General features: G+C 38.4%; 1 protein-coding gene and 1 long non-coding RNA gene across 3 annotated transcripts; one reads left to right on the top strand and one right to left on the bottom strand.

Annotated features, from left to right (window-relative positions):
* The first annotated feature begins 317 nt into the window (after positions 1–317).
* On the top strand, positions 318–16,332 carry ube4b (ubiquitination factor E4B, UFD2 homolog (S. cerevisiae)). Of its 2 annotated transcripts, XM_063015057.1 has the most exons (29): positions 318–459; positions 2,404–2,623; positions 2,973–3,108; positions 3,265–3,352; positions 3,535–3,679; positions 3,793–4,015; positions 4,212–4,342; positions 4,406–4,709; positions 6,950–7,091; positions 7,405–7,505; positions 8,157–8,271; positions 9,081–9,164; positions 9,457–9,513; positions 9,605–9,721; positions 10,169–10,267; positions 10,496–10,609; positions 10,822–11,020; positions 11,338–11,476; positions 11,702–11,801; positions 11,929–12,056; positions 12,150–12,248; positions 12,330–12,565; positions 12,976–13,102; positions 13,638–13,782; positions 13,955–14,089; positions 14,576–14,767; positions 15,460–15,634; positions 15,744–15,890; positions 16,095–16,332. In XM_063015057.1, the coding sequence occupies exons 1-29, from the start codon at positions 436–438 to the stop codon at positions 16,160–16,162; spliced, it is 3,990 nt and encodes a 1,329-aa protein (XP_062871127.1). In that variant the 5' UTR covers positions 318–435; the 3' UTR covers positions 16,163–16,332. The 2 variants fall into 2 exon arrangements, with proteins under 2 accessions (XP_062871127.1, XP_062871125.1); XM_063015055.1 differs by lacking the exons at positions 4,212–4,342; positions 4,406–4,709.
* On the bottom strand, positions 10,708–18,427 carry LOC134333194 (uncharacterized). The gene is made up of 2 exons (XR_010015357.1): positions 17,962–18,427; positions 10,708–11,033 (listed from the first exon to the last, which is right to left on the bottom strand). It is a non-coding gene; the product is annotated as an uncharacterized LOC134333194 (long non-coding RNA).
* Positions 18,428–18,482: the final 55 nt, after the last annotated feature.

Raw genomic sequence — 18,482 nt, 5'->3', positions numbered from 1 at the left:
ACGATACCGGTTCTGAGGTGTGATTGGCTGGTTTCCTTGGGTCAGTTTATAAGAATCAATCACTAGCCAATCATGAGGCAATAGGCGGGCTAAGGGGCGGGGCTTGTACTAATACAGGCTGGGGGAAAAAAGCTTGCCGCAGATCGCACTGTGTCGGTACTGTGTCACGTGATCTTGGTTCCAAAATGGCCGCTTTGGTGTTTTGACGAATAATAGTTTTGTGTTTGTTTAATTCTTTAAAGAAGTCATTTATATACTGTAATTAACTGGATAGAGCGCGCAAATATTTAATGATTTAATTTAAAAGCTTGAAGTGGACAATCACTTTTCTGTTATTTTTGCTGTATTGTTTTAGACTATGCACTTTTGGGGTTTGTAAGGCAGCTAGCTGGTTAGCTAGCACATTTATTTTAGGTAAAAATTAAAAGAAAAACGATGGAAGAGCTCAGCGCCGACGAGGTAAGATCAGTCTTACGTGGTGTAATCATGCTGTAATTTTCTTTTGGATGAAATACTCCATTATGTGATGACAATGATCTTAATAGTGTAATGTCATTGTCACCCTCAGTCGAGGCACTGGCTTCGTCCAGACCGCATACTACCCTTCTAAACATAGTCTAAACATGTCAACATATTTCGCAATCTGCTATTTCAGCAAAATAATGTGACATAATCTGCAGCGCAGTAGTATGCTGGTTTGATGTCAGTGGTTTGCTTTGTGAACAGTTAGCCAAAAAAGATAATGCACGCTACTGGTTGCTTGTAAACACGTTGTCATTTTAATATTGGTTTTAACATATATATTTTTTCATTGTTATACAGCGTTATATATAGATAATTCTGGAAGAGATGGAAGTCAGATCAGCTGTGTTATCTGTTATTGTACCGGCTGCTTATCTGGCTTCTGAGTAATTAGTGGGGCTAGGAATCGATTCCAAAAAGAACCGATTCCTTCATTATAGGGGTTGAAAATTCTGAGTCGATTCTTAAGTCGGTTCCACACAGTAGAGTTCATTTCGCATAAGACGGACCACCAGCTTTAATAAGCTGGTTTAAAAAAACAAAAGAATAGAGTTATATTAATAACAGGATATTAAAACAATAAATAATAGTGTGCTTTTCTTATGATGATGGAGTTTGCTTAATAATTTTTCGGATCCACTCTTTAGCTTTAGGTGTGAAATTGTGTTGGTTTCCATAAAAAGGGTCCAATAAAGACATATCCCCCCCCACACTACCAGTAGTTAGGCCATTAACTTATAATACATTTACAATTTGTAAAGAATATTTCTTAATCTAGATTATTACTAAATTTACTGAAATATTTAATGTACATTAATATTTAAAATCAGTGGTTCTTAACCTCTGTGTCAAACTAAGAACATCAGACTTGGACAAATGCAGGTTTCAGCTTGCCCAAATGCATTAATACGCAGTCATAGTAGGCATATAAATAAAGAAGTGTGCACTTTGATGTCTTCTGAGTTAGGAATTCCTGTTGTGCAGGAACCTTAAAAAAACAATTGTAGAAAATCAAATTATGTTGACTGGAAATAATTTAAATATATAAATATAGCAGTTATCATAAGGCCAATGCTTGGAGTTGCTTCCTATAATCGAATAAATGAGTTTATCTCAAAGTCAGATTTCGAGTCATCTGAGTGATTCTGGAATCAAACAACCCTCAAAATGCTTTGCTAAACCAGTTTCTTTTTTGTTAAGCCTGTTAGGTCAGTTTGCCTTCATGAAACATGAAAAGTTCATTTGTTTTTTGACCTCCTTTTATGTTTATTGATCTTGTGAGATCAGTATGGCATATAGAATGGAATGAAAATACTACAATACAACACGGTATCTCAGTAAATGGAAAGAATATTTGTTGATGCATCAAGCAATTCTGAGTTTAAATAAAGCATATTCTCTTAATAAATGAACATATGGACTATTATTTAATCCTTTTGCCTTTATAACCTTCAATACACAATTTTCGTAAGTGCTGACAGCTCACTTGAGTATTTGTCACACATTCCTCATTGAGGATTGATGGCATACACACTGAAACTGCTGTCATTATATCCCACCAAAATCTTTCTATGGAATTTAATTCTGGAGACTGGGAAGGCCACCGATTTCTTAACCAAGCTTTGGTTTACTTTGAAGTGTGCTTGGGGTCATTGTCTGGCTGGAAAGTCCAACTATCATCAATGTTTTGCAGTATTAAAGTTAATTTCACCTGAAAAATAAACCAAATATATCACGAAAATACGGACTTTGAAAGAATAACTCGCAAGAAATTTATGGATTTTGGGGAGTATTTCCAGTGGTAGTATGGCTTCTCCTGGGACTATTGGTATTTTGTTGGATTGTTTTGTTTTAATTTGTTTTAACATCGTTTGTATGCAGATTCGGAGAAGACGGCTGGCCCGATTAGCTGGAGGTCAGACTTCTCAGCCTGCCACCCCCCTGAGCACGCCACTGACCTCCCCTCAAAGAGAGACCCCTCCAGGTCCACTGCCTGGATCCTCAGGGGCCTCACCTCAACCTCTGCCACCAGCACCATCCCACTCTCTGGGCCTCAACACCCAAAATGTCACACCTGCCACTTCTCCAATGGGCGCTTCAGGTACCGTACTTCAGTGACTCGTATCACTCTTATTGCTGCAGCACTTGTATTTGATGTCTGCTTGCAAATATGTGTAAAATCAGGTCATGCACACATCTTTTGTGTGGGTCTTTTTCTTTTCTTTTTAAAAAATGAAAGCAGCTATGCTGTTTATGTTCCAGTGCTACCTGTCACAGCAGGAGCTGCTCAGTGACTTGTCTGTTTTTGCATGCAGTGTTTTCAGGCTCACAGTTATTCAGTTTGGCTCGAATTATATTGTATTTTACTACGCACAGCTTTTCTTTACACACATTCATCAAATGTTGCACCCAGACACATGACATCAATGATGTCTATTTTTTTGCTCCAGGAGTGGCTTATCGCAGCCAGAGCAGTGAAGGAGTTAGTTCTCTCTCCAGCTCCCCATCCAACAGTCTTGAGACCCAGTCTCAGTCCCTGTCTCGTTCCCAGAGTATGGACATTGACACAGCACCCTGTGAAAAGAGGTGAGGCTTCTTTTATCCCAAACTGAGACACATTTCTAAATCTCAGTCACATGCATATGGATTTGCTCCTCTGTAGATCCATCAGTCCCTAATTTTTTATCATGTTTGCAGTGACTCTCACTCTGACATTGTTATTGTGTTTAACCCCGTCCTCAGCATGTCCCAAGTAGACGTGGACTCAGGAATTGAAAACATGGAAGTAGACGACAGTGACCGCAGGGAGAAGAGGAACCTAGCTGAGAAGGTATTTATGCTTTATAGGGTATATAATTCATCACAGCACAAAAGTTAAATGTTTATATTTAGAATGAACTGTTAGTACATGTCAGTGCTTCTAGTGCTTCTAATGCTAAAAAATGAAAACTTGTTGGTAACAATAAGTAAATAAACAGGTTTAATAAACAATTAATGTGCACTGTTTGGCAGGACTCCTCATCCAACCCAGATGTGTCTGAGGAGCAGGCTCTGCAGCTCATTTGCAAAATCCTTAGAGTCTCCTGGAAAGAGCAGGACCGTGATGTCATCTTTTTGCCCTCGCTTGCTGCCGAGTTCAAGCAACATCCAAAACATGGTGAGCGAGAAGACACAAGCAAAGGAATATGCTTGAATAGACTAATCTGTATCATATTTGTGGAAAGATTTTTCATTTATACTGTTGCATAATTGTTTGCCCTTTTCCACTAGTCTATTCTGACTTCAAAGACCTGATTGGACAGATCTTGATGGAAGTTCTAATGATGTCTACCCAATCACGTGACTGCAACCCCTTTGCCAGCCTGACGGCCACATCACGGCCAATCGCTGCTGCCAAGTCACCTGACCGCCACCTGACATTGGTCCCACCTTCCGGGGGAAGCAGTCCCATGATGCCCTGTGCAGGCTCATTTGGTGCAAGCTCTTTGTCCAGGCAAGTAGGGGACAAACAATGGGACCAGCTCATGATTTATGCAAATTTTCAGCTTATGGCCTAAAATTTTTCTTGCCATGGAGAAAAAATACATCAGCATTTTATTTACATTTCTTTAAACGTGTGTTATACCTAAAATCTGCCCTATCTGATCTTTCTATCTTTCATTTTATGTTTTGTGTGGCTCCTGTTTCAGTCTCTATGGATGTAGTCCACACCCACTTGCTCAGAACTCTTCAAGGATGATCGCTCCATCCATACCTATTTCCTTAGCCCCACATTTAGCTGCCTCTCCTATGGCAGCCACTTCCTTATCTGCTCCTCCAGGCATTACAATTCCTTTAACTGCCCCTACCTCACCAAGACCTCATGTTTCTCCCAGCTCAGAAGCTCCTCTGCCCCCTCTCTTTTCCCCTTTGATTCCAACCCCTTCTGCTCCCCTGCCCATCTCTCAGAGATACAGACCTTACTCACTTAGTCCCTCTCAGGGCTCCTCCTTCCCTATAAGCCCAAGCCCCAGGTCTGGTATGTACACTCCAACTCAAACCCCAACTGTGCTCTCAAGCTCACATCCTGCTCCTCTGCCATCCCCCTCACACCGTAATCATCTCACAGCGTCTCCGTTTTCAGTGTTGCCTGGTTCACCCACAACTATGGCCAGACATGCTGCTCTGGCCTCCTGGATGACCTCTAGGTATTTTCTCTCTGTTAGATGTGAAGCTTTGCCCACTAAAACAAAAAGCTAACGCTGTGTATTTGCAGTACAGGGTATCGCTGTCTTACCTGCAGGACATTTTTTTTAATGACTCGCTGTTGTCACATAGCCCCTCATTCATGCATGTGAAATTCTTAGGTGTAATAGCATAAACCTTAAAGTATTAGTATGTGAGTGTTTAATAGGTGTGTGACTTCAATTAAGTTTCAAACTAGGTTCTTTAATTTCCTATATATATTTTTTTTATTATACTTTCTGGCTCTGTTTGTTTTGTTTAAGCTTTTTCTCTTAAGTTTGTCTTAACTATTACAAAAATAATCTAATCAAATGTACATAGGTTTAAATACATCTGTAAGTGGCATTCATAAAATGACAGTCTACGCTGTTTTGATGAACCTTTTTATAGTTAAAGGGTACTTTAAGCTTAATGTACAGTAGACTTGATAGTAGTCTGTTTAATTCATCCTGTCTTTAGGAGATCTTATTAAATCATTCCCTCTACTTCATTTTTCATTCTCTCATCCTGTACTCGTCCACCTGTGGTGGACATGCCAGCCCCTTCTCGCTTCTTTTTTTTGGACAGCCTGACCTGTCTCAGGACAGCAGTGAGGAAGAACTGGAGGAAGAGGAGGAGGATTTTTCTGGGGTTCAGTTTGGGTCCAGGTACCAGTGCTGGTGTGTTGCATACCCTAGTGTGCTGCCTGGCCACTAACAGAAACACGTTTACCCTGTGCTGGCACAACAAAACGGGGTTGCCAAAAGATGGCAAAGAAGCTTGTAATAATATTATTGATGTGCTTTTGTGTGTTTCATGTTTGATAAATCTTGAAGACTTTTTATCTACAGCATTAATCTTTTTTCAGTAATATCCTGAGAATGTCTTGTAAAACTGGTACTAATTTTAGCCTGCTGCATGAACATGATACGTCTGACATTGGAATGATCTGTGTGTGATTTTGTCTGCACACGTTTGCAGATATTTTTCTTTAGCATAGAAAACTATGGTGTGAGAATAACTCAGTTAAGAGTGAACTAGTGGTTTAGAGCTTCATTTGTGCTGGATAAATAAGTAACATGACTAATAAGAGGCCAAGGTTTGCGGTGGAGTGTGTCCTCTATACTGAGAAGTTCTACTAATGCATGCTACATGAGCTCGAACATGCACAGGATTTTAAGAAGCTGCATTTCTATTTGCATTTACTGTGACATGCTTCTTATGTTTTTGTTGTTATTTAGTCTTGCTGGAGGCATTTTGTTTTCGATTAATAGCTTAATGTTAGGATAACAAATGTTTTCATCCTTGGCTATTTTAAGGAACATGGTAAAAGGTGATTGATCTAGGTCTGGATGATTCCACATAAATATTAGCCCTACCATAGGCTACTCATTAACTCTACTCATTTTTATTTAATTCATTATTTCTGTTCATTTATCAATAAGTTGTTTAACACATTTTATACCTTTTTATAGACCCCTTTGTCTCCTATGGTAGTTATTTCAGATTCACTATTTTAAATCTGCTGCTTTTTGCATAACCCCCCAATTTGATCAAGGAGAGCCTGATCACACACTCCCCATCTGGCTAGTCCAATCTGCGCCTGTTTCTAATGAGTTTGTAATGTTTCTGATGAGTTGTATTGCGTACAAAGAGCCATGCTAGGCTCCTTATTGCATATACCGTATATATTTCTGATCCAGTTTTATTTATGTATATACATACAATTAAGAAGTCCACTGGTGTCTATCTGGGTAGTCAAACTATCATGCTATCACACTATCAGTGATAATCATATTTTCTTTTTCTTTTCTTTTTTTAATGTGAACATTTAGCTTTAATAACTGCACTGATGATCATGATATGTTTGCTTGCAGTAATACTAATAAATATTAATTGATAATGGACATAACCAAACAACAAATTTATTTAAAACTGTAAATGTGAGTATAAGTCCTAGATATGCAAAGTTTAAATGCTTTTAACACTGGAATTGTCTGTGTGCTTTAAATACTGATTTCAAAATGTGAATCTGATTTCAAGATGTGAATCATGAGGTGTTTGTTTGCTTCATATGAAATGCTAAAATGTGCTGGGCCAACATCAAACTCAGTAAAGTCTTTCCTGACAGAAAAGCCCATCCTTGTAGCCGAGTAGGATTTCTACATGTCCCTGAAATCTCTGCATCTGTTTATTAATGATCTTTTTCCATTTGTTTTTATAGCCTGGGTGCATCTGGTGGAGGAATGGCTTGCGACTCTGGCAGTGACCGCTTCACAATTGAAGCATGTAAAGAGACTGAGATGCTGAACTACCTCAGTGAGCGCTTTGATAGCGTGGGCATGGAGGAGAGAAAAGCTCCCAAGGTAGCATTTTATTTACAGAAGCTTGTATTAAAAATATAACTTTCATTTTATGGATAAATGACCACAGCTGACAATATACATTCTTTTTACAAATATAATATGTTGTGGGTTAATGAGGACATACATGTTCTTACTGGTAGTAATGATAGTAACATTCTTAGATTATAAGATAACTCAAAACAGAAAAGTATGAGCATACTCTAGGAGTAAAAGTAAAACCTTTATCATTGACTCAGGGGAATTCCACACCTCAGGTATACATGATAAAGGGCCTTTTTTGCACTTCCTTAATCTTAATGACATGTTGTTACAGATGTGCAGTCAGCCGTTGGTCAGTCAGCTGCTCAGCAACATACGCTCGCAGTGCATTTCTCATGCTGCTCTTGTGCTTCAAGGTGCCCTCACACAGCCCAGGTCAGTATTTACCATTGGTTCTAGCCCTGTGACATATTTGTCTACATAATCATCTAATCTTAAGTACCTTAGATGACCACAATAAAGCATATTATACAACTTTGTGCTTTAGTGTTGTAAAAAGTATTTGCCCTGTTTTGATTTCCTTTACTTGTTACCTGGGTGCCTAGGGACAGTGATTGTGAGAGGGTCCAAGGGTAGGAATGTCAAAAGGGATTCCTCATTACAGCTTTAGTTATTACCATATGAACCCTCCTCGTGCAGGTATAACTGAGAAATACTTGAAATAGATGAAAATGTTTCTAGGAGTGGCAGGTGTACCAGAATTCCACCAAAATCACATTTATCCAGAAATTTACTCTGATGAATATTTAAGGAGTTACAAAAATATTTGAGTCAGTTCCTGCTGAAAGGTTACATTATGATGCAAACTTTTTAGATTTTACTACTTGTGCATGCCATCCAAAATAAATTAATATGTTTAAATTCATGTTCCTCCATATTAATGTCATTTTTAAATTGAACCCTACAGTTTTAGAAAAGGAATGTTAGTGGTTTTATTATTATTATTATTTTATTATTGTTACTGTAATTGTTATTATTAATCATTTCATTAATGATTGGCATCTCTCTTTTCCCCATCATTTGTAGGGCCCCATTGCAGCCATCTCTGCTCGTCCCGTACATGCTGTGCCGGAACCTCCCATACGGTTTTATTCAGGAGCTGATGCGCATGACTCACCAGGAGGAGGAGGTGTTTAAACAGGTGGGGGATGCAGCACATACTACATGCTGATTCATTCCTTCTGTAAAGCTGTGGAAGAGGATGCAGTTAGTGTGGCATCAAATGAATGAGTTTCTTTGTGAATTAGGTCATCCTCCACATGCTATAGACATCACTACTAAACAGCCTAACTTTATTAAACATGGTCTTGATGTAGGTTATGGTTTATTAAAAAAGGGTTACAATTAAGCCTGCTTTATGCTTGGTCAGACATGCATAGAAGAGCCACTCAAGTAGAACTTCAGAAAGCCTGTGTTGGCCTGTCTATTAGAATAGGAGTAGGGGTTTAGCTCTTGTTTAAACAAGAGGCAGGTAGTTAATAGGTAGTAGACAGCAAACATACAGTTTGCTCTTTGTGTAACCAAACACAAACATTTTGTGTTTTGATTTTTAGCAAAAATGTTTTAACTGACTTAAAAACATCTTATAGATATTGACTCTTCCACAATAATGTATACACCACGTTATTATTAATAGTTTCCACTGACTGGAAGTACATAACATGATGGATTACAAATGTGTACAAAATTGTTATGAGACAAAAATATATTAACTCCATTATAGCCTAAAAGTATTTTAAGAGGAAAATTGTAGCTGCCTTTGGCTAAAACTTTTAACACAGCTTTTATCCCAAACTGTATAATGTACTAAACTAATTTAATGTAGAAGACCCCAAAGAAGCCTCCAAATGTGTCTGAAACATGGTCGTCAATTCACTCATCCTGTCTTGATTTTTTTCAGGCAGTTCTTTGAGCAATATACCCCTCTGATAATTGTCTTTTCTCTTTCAGATTTTTATTCCAATTCTTCAAGGGCTTGCATTAGCTGTAAAAGAATGTTCTTTTGACAGCGACAACTTCAAGTACCCCTTAATGGTAAGAGAATAAGAAGCATGAATACAGACTTTTGATTTACATCTAAATGGTAGTTTTTGGTGGCTCAGTTTCTAGATTTTGTTAATGTTTTGAACCAAATGGACTGGATTACTTTGTGGATAACACTCAACAAAATCTGTGGTTTGTGTTTTCATGTAGACATAGCACTATAAATTGATGTATTGTACAACAGTAATGTATGTCATTAATTGAGAAACATTTTATTATTACAATTTAAGAAGACAGTGTTCCAATTAAAGTGAAATGTTATCTATGTGCTTCACTTTTACAGGCTTTAACAGAGCTTTGTGAAATTAAGTTTGGAAAGACTCACCCGGTGTGCAATTTGGTAAGTTTTGACAATATTAGGATTTTCCTGGCTGGGCTAAATTGAATTGGTTGTACACATTTTCTGACTTCATGTATGTTCATGTATACAGGTCACGTGTTTCCCTTTGTGGTGTCCTGATGCTTTGAGTCCTGCAGCAGGCAGAGAGATTCAGAGACTTTCATTTCTCGGCACCTTCTTCTCTCTTTCTGTCTTTGCAGAGGATGATGTAAGTAACTTTATTTAGAGAGTTATGGTAAATGTTCGCACGAACACGATAATGTATGGACTTTTAGGGTCATCTGGGGTGTGGGGGCATCAGCTGTTTTAGCCACACCTATTACTAACATGTATACAGCCATACAGACAAACACTGACCCTAACTTTGGCCAGCTAAAGAGCCCTAGGCACTTGTAAGTGTCGACATCATGTATTGGAATGAGTTCTAGAAGCAACAAAAGCCAATCCAACAATCCTAGATTCCACTTCCCTAGTGTCAATAATTTTAATAAATCCACTTTTCCTTAATATAATTTTTTTTTTGTGTTTTCTTTCACACACCTCAGCTTAACCAAATGTTGTAATACATTTTGTGCATCATCAAATTGTCTTAAAGCATCATTTTTGCCATATTTTTTTCTATATGCAATTCCTTACACATTATGTGCTGTGTTAGGCTAAAGTGGCAGACAAGTACTTCTCCGGCCCTGCTATTACAATGGAGAACACACGAGTGGTCAGTCAGACCCTACAACACTACCTGGAGTTGGCCAGGGTAAGTCCTCATGCCTTTTTAATGCCTTGCTCCTATTAGACTGCAGAAGATTGGCTAAAAACTTGTTAATGATGTTTTGCTTTGTTTTCCAAGCTCAGAATACATAAATTGCTAATGAAAACACTCAAATGTTTATAGCTGTCTGATAAACAGTTCCTCATTTAAGTAATTTTATTGGCATATTTCTGTGTCTTGTGGGTCTGTACTTATGGGGTTTTCGTTCCTTAGGGTGACCTGTTTAAACTCCTCCACAACATCTTGCTGAATGGAGAGACAAGGGAGGCTGCACTTAGCTACATGGCTGCTGTGGTGAATCGCAATGTAAAGAAGGCACAGATGCAGGTATGACTCATTTCCACTTTTGATGGAGCAGGAAAGCAACTATACTTCTCTCACAGAGAGAGGGAGAAATCTTTGTAGAATTATAGAGCACGCGTTGGTGAATTGTGGGTCCTTTTACACCGTTTTTAATTTGTGAAATTTGTTTACATCTTATTAAAGGAACAGCAAGAGTTTACTCAATTACAAATCACTTTTCCTTGTTTTGGCTACAGACAGATGATAAGCTAGTGTCCACAGACGGCTTCATGATTAACTTCCTGTGGGTGCTGCAGCAGCTGAGCATGAAGATTAAGTTGGAGACAGTGGATCCCCTTTACATCTTTCATAGCAAGTGTCGGCTGAATGTTAGCCTTGAGGAGACCCGGCTTAAATCCAGCCTTGATGATCTGAAGAGTTGGCTCGCAGAGCTGCGTGAGTCAGGGCACTGTAAAATTAAGATTTTCAACAATTAACAATTTAAAGTTTGCCTTAAATACACTCAGAATTTTACACAGATACCAGATGTTTTTAATATTTCCCTTCCTTTTTCTTTCCCCATTTGCTCCTAATACAGTCATCTCCAGTACCCTCCTGTTAAATTCTTGCCACTAGCAATCTTAAGTAGAACAGTGCTGCAGATGCACAAAACACACAATGAAACACTAGAATTGGAAATGAAATAGTTTTGCTGTTTTTTATTTCTTGGCTTGACGTGTTTGTCTTAATATCCTCTCTTATGCATTCTGCAGATGAAGGCCCGTCAAAATTCTCTGAGCCGAAGTTTCCTACAGAATGTTTCTTCCTGACGCTACATGCACATCACCTGTCTATCCTGCCTGGGTGCCGACGTTACATCCGCAGATTAAGAGCCATCAGAGATTTAAACAGGTTGATGGATATTTTGTTTTATCATCAGAGCCGGATCAGGAGGCCTTTTACTTTGCATTTAAAGGAAATCATTCACATTGTGTCTCTCTCATGAGTGAATAGTTCCCACCACTGCTGGCATAATGTACAACTCAGTATTTTAAGTATGGCTGTTAAAACCTTTATTGGTTTTGTTTGTGTGGTAGCTGAGGTAATTGTGTGAGCTTGTGTGTGTGTGTATTGCAGAACTGTAGAGGAGCTAAAAAACAGTGAGAGCCAGTGGAAAGACTCCCCCTTAGCCACTCGTCACAGGGAGATGTTAAAGAGATGCAAAACACAGCTGAAGGTTTGTTGACTGTTTTTTGCTAGTCTCAGGCCAGTCACCAACAACTTTCACCTCTTCTACTTGATAGATAGATGCTTACAGGCAATCAGAACTGTCTGAGGTGTCTTATGAATTGTGATATTTGTAGAAACTGGTGCGCTCTAAAGCCTGTGCTGATGCTGGCCTGCTGGATGACAACCTGCTGCGTAGATGTCTCCAGTTCTACAGTACAGTTATTCAGCTCATCCTGCGCATGGTGGATCCTGCCTACCCTAAGTAAGTTTCATTTATTTTACTTACGATGCTTGTGGTAGTCCTGTGTGCCTGTATGTTTATTTTATACGCCATACTCTGCTGTTCCTGTTACAGTGTCACCCTGCCCTTGAATCCTGAGATTCCTAAAAGCTTTGCCGCACTGCCCGAGTTTTACATTGAGGACGTCGCTGAATTCATGCTTTTTATTGTGCAGTAAGTATATTGTTAACCACAGTATTGTCTGGCTTGTGCTTTAAAAAATCATAACGTTTCTCATATTCGCTTCTCTTGTAGGTATTCTCCTCAGGTTCTTTATGAGCCATGCACTCAGGACATTGTGACCTTCCTGGTGGTATTTATCTGTAGTCAGAACTACATCAGGAACCCCTACTTGATTGCTAAACTGGTCGAAGTGTTGTTTGTAACTAACCCAGCAGTTCAGCCTCGTACCCAGCGGTTCTTTGAGATGATTGAAAACCACTCTCTGTCCATCAATCAGCTTGTCCCTGCCCTGATGAAGTTTTACACAGGTTAGTCAGCTCATTTTAGAGTGATCTCTAAAGCTGCATTCACGTAATTGTGAAAGGTTTCAAAGTTGTCTAATTTAAATATAATATTTAATTTATATAATATGTAAATGTCTTTACAAAATAGAATCACATTGGTCACTCAGAACATAACATTACAATTATTTTGTACTTTTGCCATTTAAATGAAGGTTCAAAAGAAGTAGCAAATGATAGATTCTTTGTTTAAGACATTTTACAAAATGTCCCAGCTTTTCCAGGGGGTTGTACATTGTGTTTTCTATTGTATAAATGTTTTCTTTTCCAAAATTCTTTGATTAACCCATAAATGTAAATGACAAAGAATTGAAACATATCTTTCTTGCTAAATGTGTTACTGCAAATGACTGATTTGCTATTTTTTCCTTTTTTAGATGTGGAACATACTGGATCCACTAGTGAATTTTATGACAAATTCACTATCCGGTACCACATAAGTACAATTTTTAAAAGCCTTTGGCAAAACATGGGCCATCATGGTACCTTCCTTGAGGAGTTCAAGTGAGTTTGCTTTCTGTACTTTCAGAACTAAATGTTTAGTGAGTCATTATTTAAACTTATAATGATTTATTTATGGTTAATGGTTTGAGATCAGGGCTATGAGGTTGGTTCTTTCACACCAGGCCTTTATGACTTTATGCTTTATTTTCCTCCTTCACCAAACTTTACAGTTGGCACAATACAGTCAGGCAGGTAAATCCAGACCTGTCCATCAGACTGCCAGATAGAGAAGTGTGATTCTTCACTTCACGATTTATGTTTTTAATGCTCAATAGTCCAGTGGCAGTGTGCTTTACACCACTGGTAATGTAAGGCTTGAATGCAGCTGCTTGGTCATGGAAACCCATAAGGCTCCTGGCCCACAGTTTTTGTGTTGATATTAATGCTGGAGGGGGTTTGGTGCACTAATATAAACCTGTGGCAATGGGACTGAATGAAACTACTGAATTAAAATATTGTCAAATTATATTTTTTATACAATCTTAAAGCATTACATTTGATAACACCTTCTTACTTGCTTTGAAAATGTCACTAGTTCTGGGAAGCAGTTTGTGCGCTACATTAACATGTTGATTAATGACACGACATTCCTGCTGGATGAGAGCCTGGAGTCTTTGAAGCGCATCCATGAGATTCAGGAGGAGATGAAGAACAAGGAGCAGTGGGACCAGCTGCCCAGGGTATTTGTTAATACTGCCATGTCACAATTTTTTGACCTCTGTATTTTATTAATACTGCTACTCTGTATGACCTAAAGTTGGGTTACAACATGATAAAATCATTGTGAACTCAATAACTTAATTTAAAATTCTAACGCTTGCCGTGCACTAAACTGAATTACTTTTCCCTCAGGATCAACAACAGAGCCGGCAGTCCCAGCTGACCCAGGATGAAAGAGTATCACGCTCCTATTTGGCTTTAGCCACAGAGACTGTAGACATGTTTCACATTTTGACCAAGCAAGTCCAGAAGCCCTTTCTACGTCCTGTAAGTTCTGCATGTGTACTTTATAGTGCCTTGTTTGTGATCAATACCAGTCTCAGTAGACTTGTAGATCGAGGGCCTTATGTTTAACATTTTAGTGCAACACAGGGATTGAATTTTGGAAAATTAAAGAGGACAATGGCAGCAAGAATATCTTGACCCTCTGTTTGGATTATAAGTAAGTTTAAGTTCAATCACATTACCTTTGAGTGAGTAGTTTTGGTAAATAGGTAAAACTGCAGAAAATTAGAACACACCTGTCCATCTGTAAATAAACCTCCTGCCCTCTGGTCCCTGCAAACATGTAGTCTCATGTGAAAGTTAAGCTGCTGCCATTAATTGTGTAAAGTTTACTGTAAGAGTAAGGACAGACTCTTTTTTTTAATTAACTAAGTATAAACTTTGTAAGTTTGTAAGATCTAAATATAACATGCACCAATGTGATGTTTCTTTTCTGATCACTGAGATATATTGTGGTAAATTGTACAGGAGCTTGGTCCTCGACTTGCTGCCATGCTGAACTATAACCTTCAGCAGCTGTGTGGGCCCAAGTGTCGGGACCTGAAGGTGGAGAACCCGGAGAAGTATGGCTTTGAGCCGAAAAAGCTTTTGGACCAGCTTACTGATATCTACCTACAGCTGGACTGTGCACGCTTTGCTAAAGCTATCGCCGATGATCAGGTGTGCAGGGTTTGTTGTATACAATTAGATAATTACGTACTAGCCAGTGATAGCTCAGTGGTTAAGGTACTGGACTAGTAAACAGAAGGTTGCCGGTTCAAGTCCCGACACCACCAAGTTGCCACTGTTGGGTCCCTGAGCAAGGCCCTTAACTCTCAATTGCTCATTGTGTAAGTCGCTTTGGATAAAAGCGTCTGCTAAATGCTGAAAATGTAAATGTAGCCATACAAACTGATAGTTATAGTTTAGAGATGTAATGATTCACCACGATATTTGATCATTTTTAAGTAATGTGAATTAAATAAAGCTGTGAACACTATAAGAATTTGAAATTTAAAACTTTCGGATATAATGTTCTCTTGTCTCTTGTCCCAGCCTGTTATACCCTCTTTTTAGTAGTCAAAGCTAATCCTACTCTCATCTTTACAGTTATTTATATGTTTATTTGTCCATCCATCCACATTCAGATGATGTAAAGCTGTGTAAGAGCGTTTAGCTGCATAAAACTACTGGCAGTACACTGCACAGTTCTTTGTTAACAGTACTAACCAGCTCTAACCTGACTGAAGCAGGCATAGACAGCTCCAGGTTCCAAATATAGTTAGTTGTTTATTGACTAAGTTAAAGAAAAGTTATATTAATGTAACTATTACTTTAAGTATTTTCTTTCTTTCTTGCTTTTTTACCATCAGAGATCATACAGCAGGGAACTGTTTGAGGAAGTGATTTCCAAAATGAGAAAAGCAGGAATCAAGTCCACCATTGCAATTGAAAAGTTCAAGCTACTGTTGGAGAAGGTGGAGGAGATAGTGGCTCGCAACTCTCAGTCTGAGATGGACTACAGTGATGCTCCAGATGAATTTAAAGGTAAGGGAGTAGGTGGTAATTGTGATGCTTGAAGAACTGGTTTTTGCCTTGTGTGGGTAGATTATATTGAACATGTTAAATACTGGTTTATTACTAATGTTTTTATCAGATCCTCTGATGGACACTCTCATGACTGACCCTGTCCAACTACCCTCTGGCAACATTATGGACCGATCAATCATCTTGCGGCATCTTCTCAACTCGCCCACTGACCCCTTCAACAGACAGCCCCTTAATGAAAGCATGCTGGAGTCAGGTACAAACACACCTTACTTACAAACCTTTACTATCTAACTATTCAATGTAGGAGTTGGACAAAATAATTAAAACACTGCATGACTATTAAGACTTTTTCCACTTTAAATTCCTGATTGTAAATCTGCTGCAGTTTGCTGTTTTTTACTCTTGGAATTTGGTTTTTAAAACTTTTGTGTTTTACACTTTTATTTGTGTTCTGCAGTTCCAGAGCTGAAAGAGCGTATCCATGCTTGGATGAGAGAGAAGCAGGGAGGACGCTTTTCTCAGTGAAACATACTTGCTGTAACTTAATGTGTATGTTGCTCTAGAATTTCACTTTGGGCAGATTAAAGAAAAAAAGATGAAGAAGATTTTACTCCTATTACCATTTACCCCTTCTTTCATTCACAAGGCTATTGGTTCTAAATTGATGCATAATAATAAAGTTCAAACTTTTAAAAGGTTTTGACTAATTGTATATTTTGCATACACTTGCCAGCCACTTTATTAGGAGAAACTGTATACCTCTGTATTCATTTCATTATCCAATTAGCTGTTTATTTGGCATCAGCACACTGCATAAAATCATACAGATGCGGGTCAAGAGCATAAGCTATTGTTTACATCACACATCACAATGCGGGGGTAATCTTATGGTTGTTGGTGTCAGATGAGCTTGTCTGATCTAAAGCTACAGTGGACAAATGCCCAAACTGGACAGTTGCAGACTGGAAAACTGATGCCTCATGTGATAAATCTCTATTTATCAGATATTCTGATCAGAATTTGGTGGATCCACAATGTGGTGTTTTGCCGTTATAGCCCATTTGCCTCCACTTTTAGCATGACCTCTGGGATGCCTTCTGCTGACCACTTTGGGGGAAAAAAGGATCTTTTTGTTTTGAACTTACACAGACCATCTTCCGTGTAAACAATAACTGAAGCTCTTGGCCCACCGCTTCCATGTGAATTGTTGTTTGGTTAAATGACTGATTGAACAGGTGTTTCTTTTAATAAAGTAACTGGTGGGTGTATACACAGACATTAAATTGACTGAATTTCAATTTGTTTTGTTTTTATTTTAGTGTATTTGGCTCCCAAACAAAATTATGGACAGGTAGCCAGTGCTGTGTTCCTATTTACATTGTTATTTCTCACTCATGTATGTATTGGTTGTTGGAGGATCTTGCTCTGTGCCCATTATTGATGCAAAACAAAAAAATATATAATGGGTAAAGTGAAATACAAAATTGTTTTTGGAAAATAAAGATTTAGGTGTTTGTCATGGAAAATGTCAGTGAAGTCTCAGTTGATTGCAGAATCTGTATGGATAATATTTTACATGAGTAATCATGTGTGCACAGCCTACAGGCCACCCAGGCATCTCATTAAGATTTCCCAGTGTTCAAGCTGAAACGTTGGTGTAAAAGGAGATTGTAAAACAGCATGATTGTGATGATTAATGGTTTTACACATAAGATAGTTCTTGGTATCCTAATTCTTAATTCTGGCTGTTGGACATCAACATAAATTAAATGAGTCAATTTCCCATAAGATTGAACTGTACAGGAATCTGCTTCCTTTGCTTTTTTTGACCCTGGACTGTATTAAATAGTAATGCACACACCTCAGAAAAGAGCTGTTAATGTTTTTTTACATGGCTAGTTTTGGGTGATTATGAAAACTTTTGCTGTATAACAATAAAAATACTGTATTAACTGCTAATTCTTGTGATGACCGATTGATAGTGAAGCGTACACTAAATGACCATATATAATACACATTCTTAAGTAAAAACACTGGCTTGCTGTGGCACCGCGACCCTAACCAGGATAGATCGGTCAGTTAAATACATAAATAAGTATTCTTCCCAAATAAAAACACTGGCTTGCTGTGGCACCGCGACCCTAACCAGGATAGATCGGTCAGTGAAAATAAATGTTCACAGTATTTTTATATTTATTGTCACATTAAACGGTGTATTTATCGTTCAGTTTTATATTTATTTTAGTCCCTTTCTACATGAACTAAAATAAATTATTTAAAACTAAATAATAATAAAAGGATGTAAATAATTAAAAAATGCTTACCGTTAGTACTATTAAATCCGTAAGTACAGATATCAGGACTCTCTTAGTCTTCTTTGGACACACCACCGCTAAACGGTAGTTGGCGCTCGTGAGTTTCGAACCCACGCCATGCCGGTCCGTCTCGTCTAGTCTCGTCTGTAACGTCCTGACACTTAACCCACTGTACTAAACGGTAAGCCCACCTGTTTGCATGTTCTCCCCGTGTCTTCGTGGGTTTCCTCTGGAAGCTCCGGTTTCCTCCCACAGTCCAAAGACGTGCGAGTGAGGTGAACTGATACAAAGTGTCCATGACTGTGTTTGACATTAAACTTGAACTGATGAATCTTGTGTAACCAGTAACTAACTACCTGTCCTGTCATGGATATAGCCAAAGTGCGTAAAACATGAAGTTAAAATCATAATAAATAAATAAGTAATATATGTGTTGTTCAATAAAGTTGTTAAAATTAAGGATCCAGGCTGTGTACTGTCGGTTATCATTGTTCCTACCAGGCGGCGTGGTTGAGCTACTAGAGACAGCA

The sequence above is a fragment of the Trichomycterus rosablanca genome, chromosome 19, assembly GCF_030014385.1.
Source record: "Trichomycterus rosablanca isolate fTriRos1 chromosome 19, fTriRos1.hap1, whole genome shotgun sequence".
NCBI lineage: Eukaryota > Metazoa > Chordata > Actinopteri > Siluriformes > Trichomycteridae > Trichomycterus > Trichomycterus rosablanca.
This window is presented reverse-complemented; position numbering and strand designations above follow the sequence as displayed.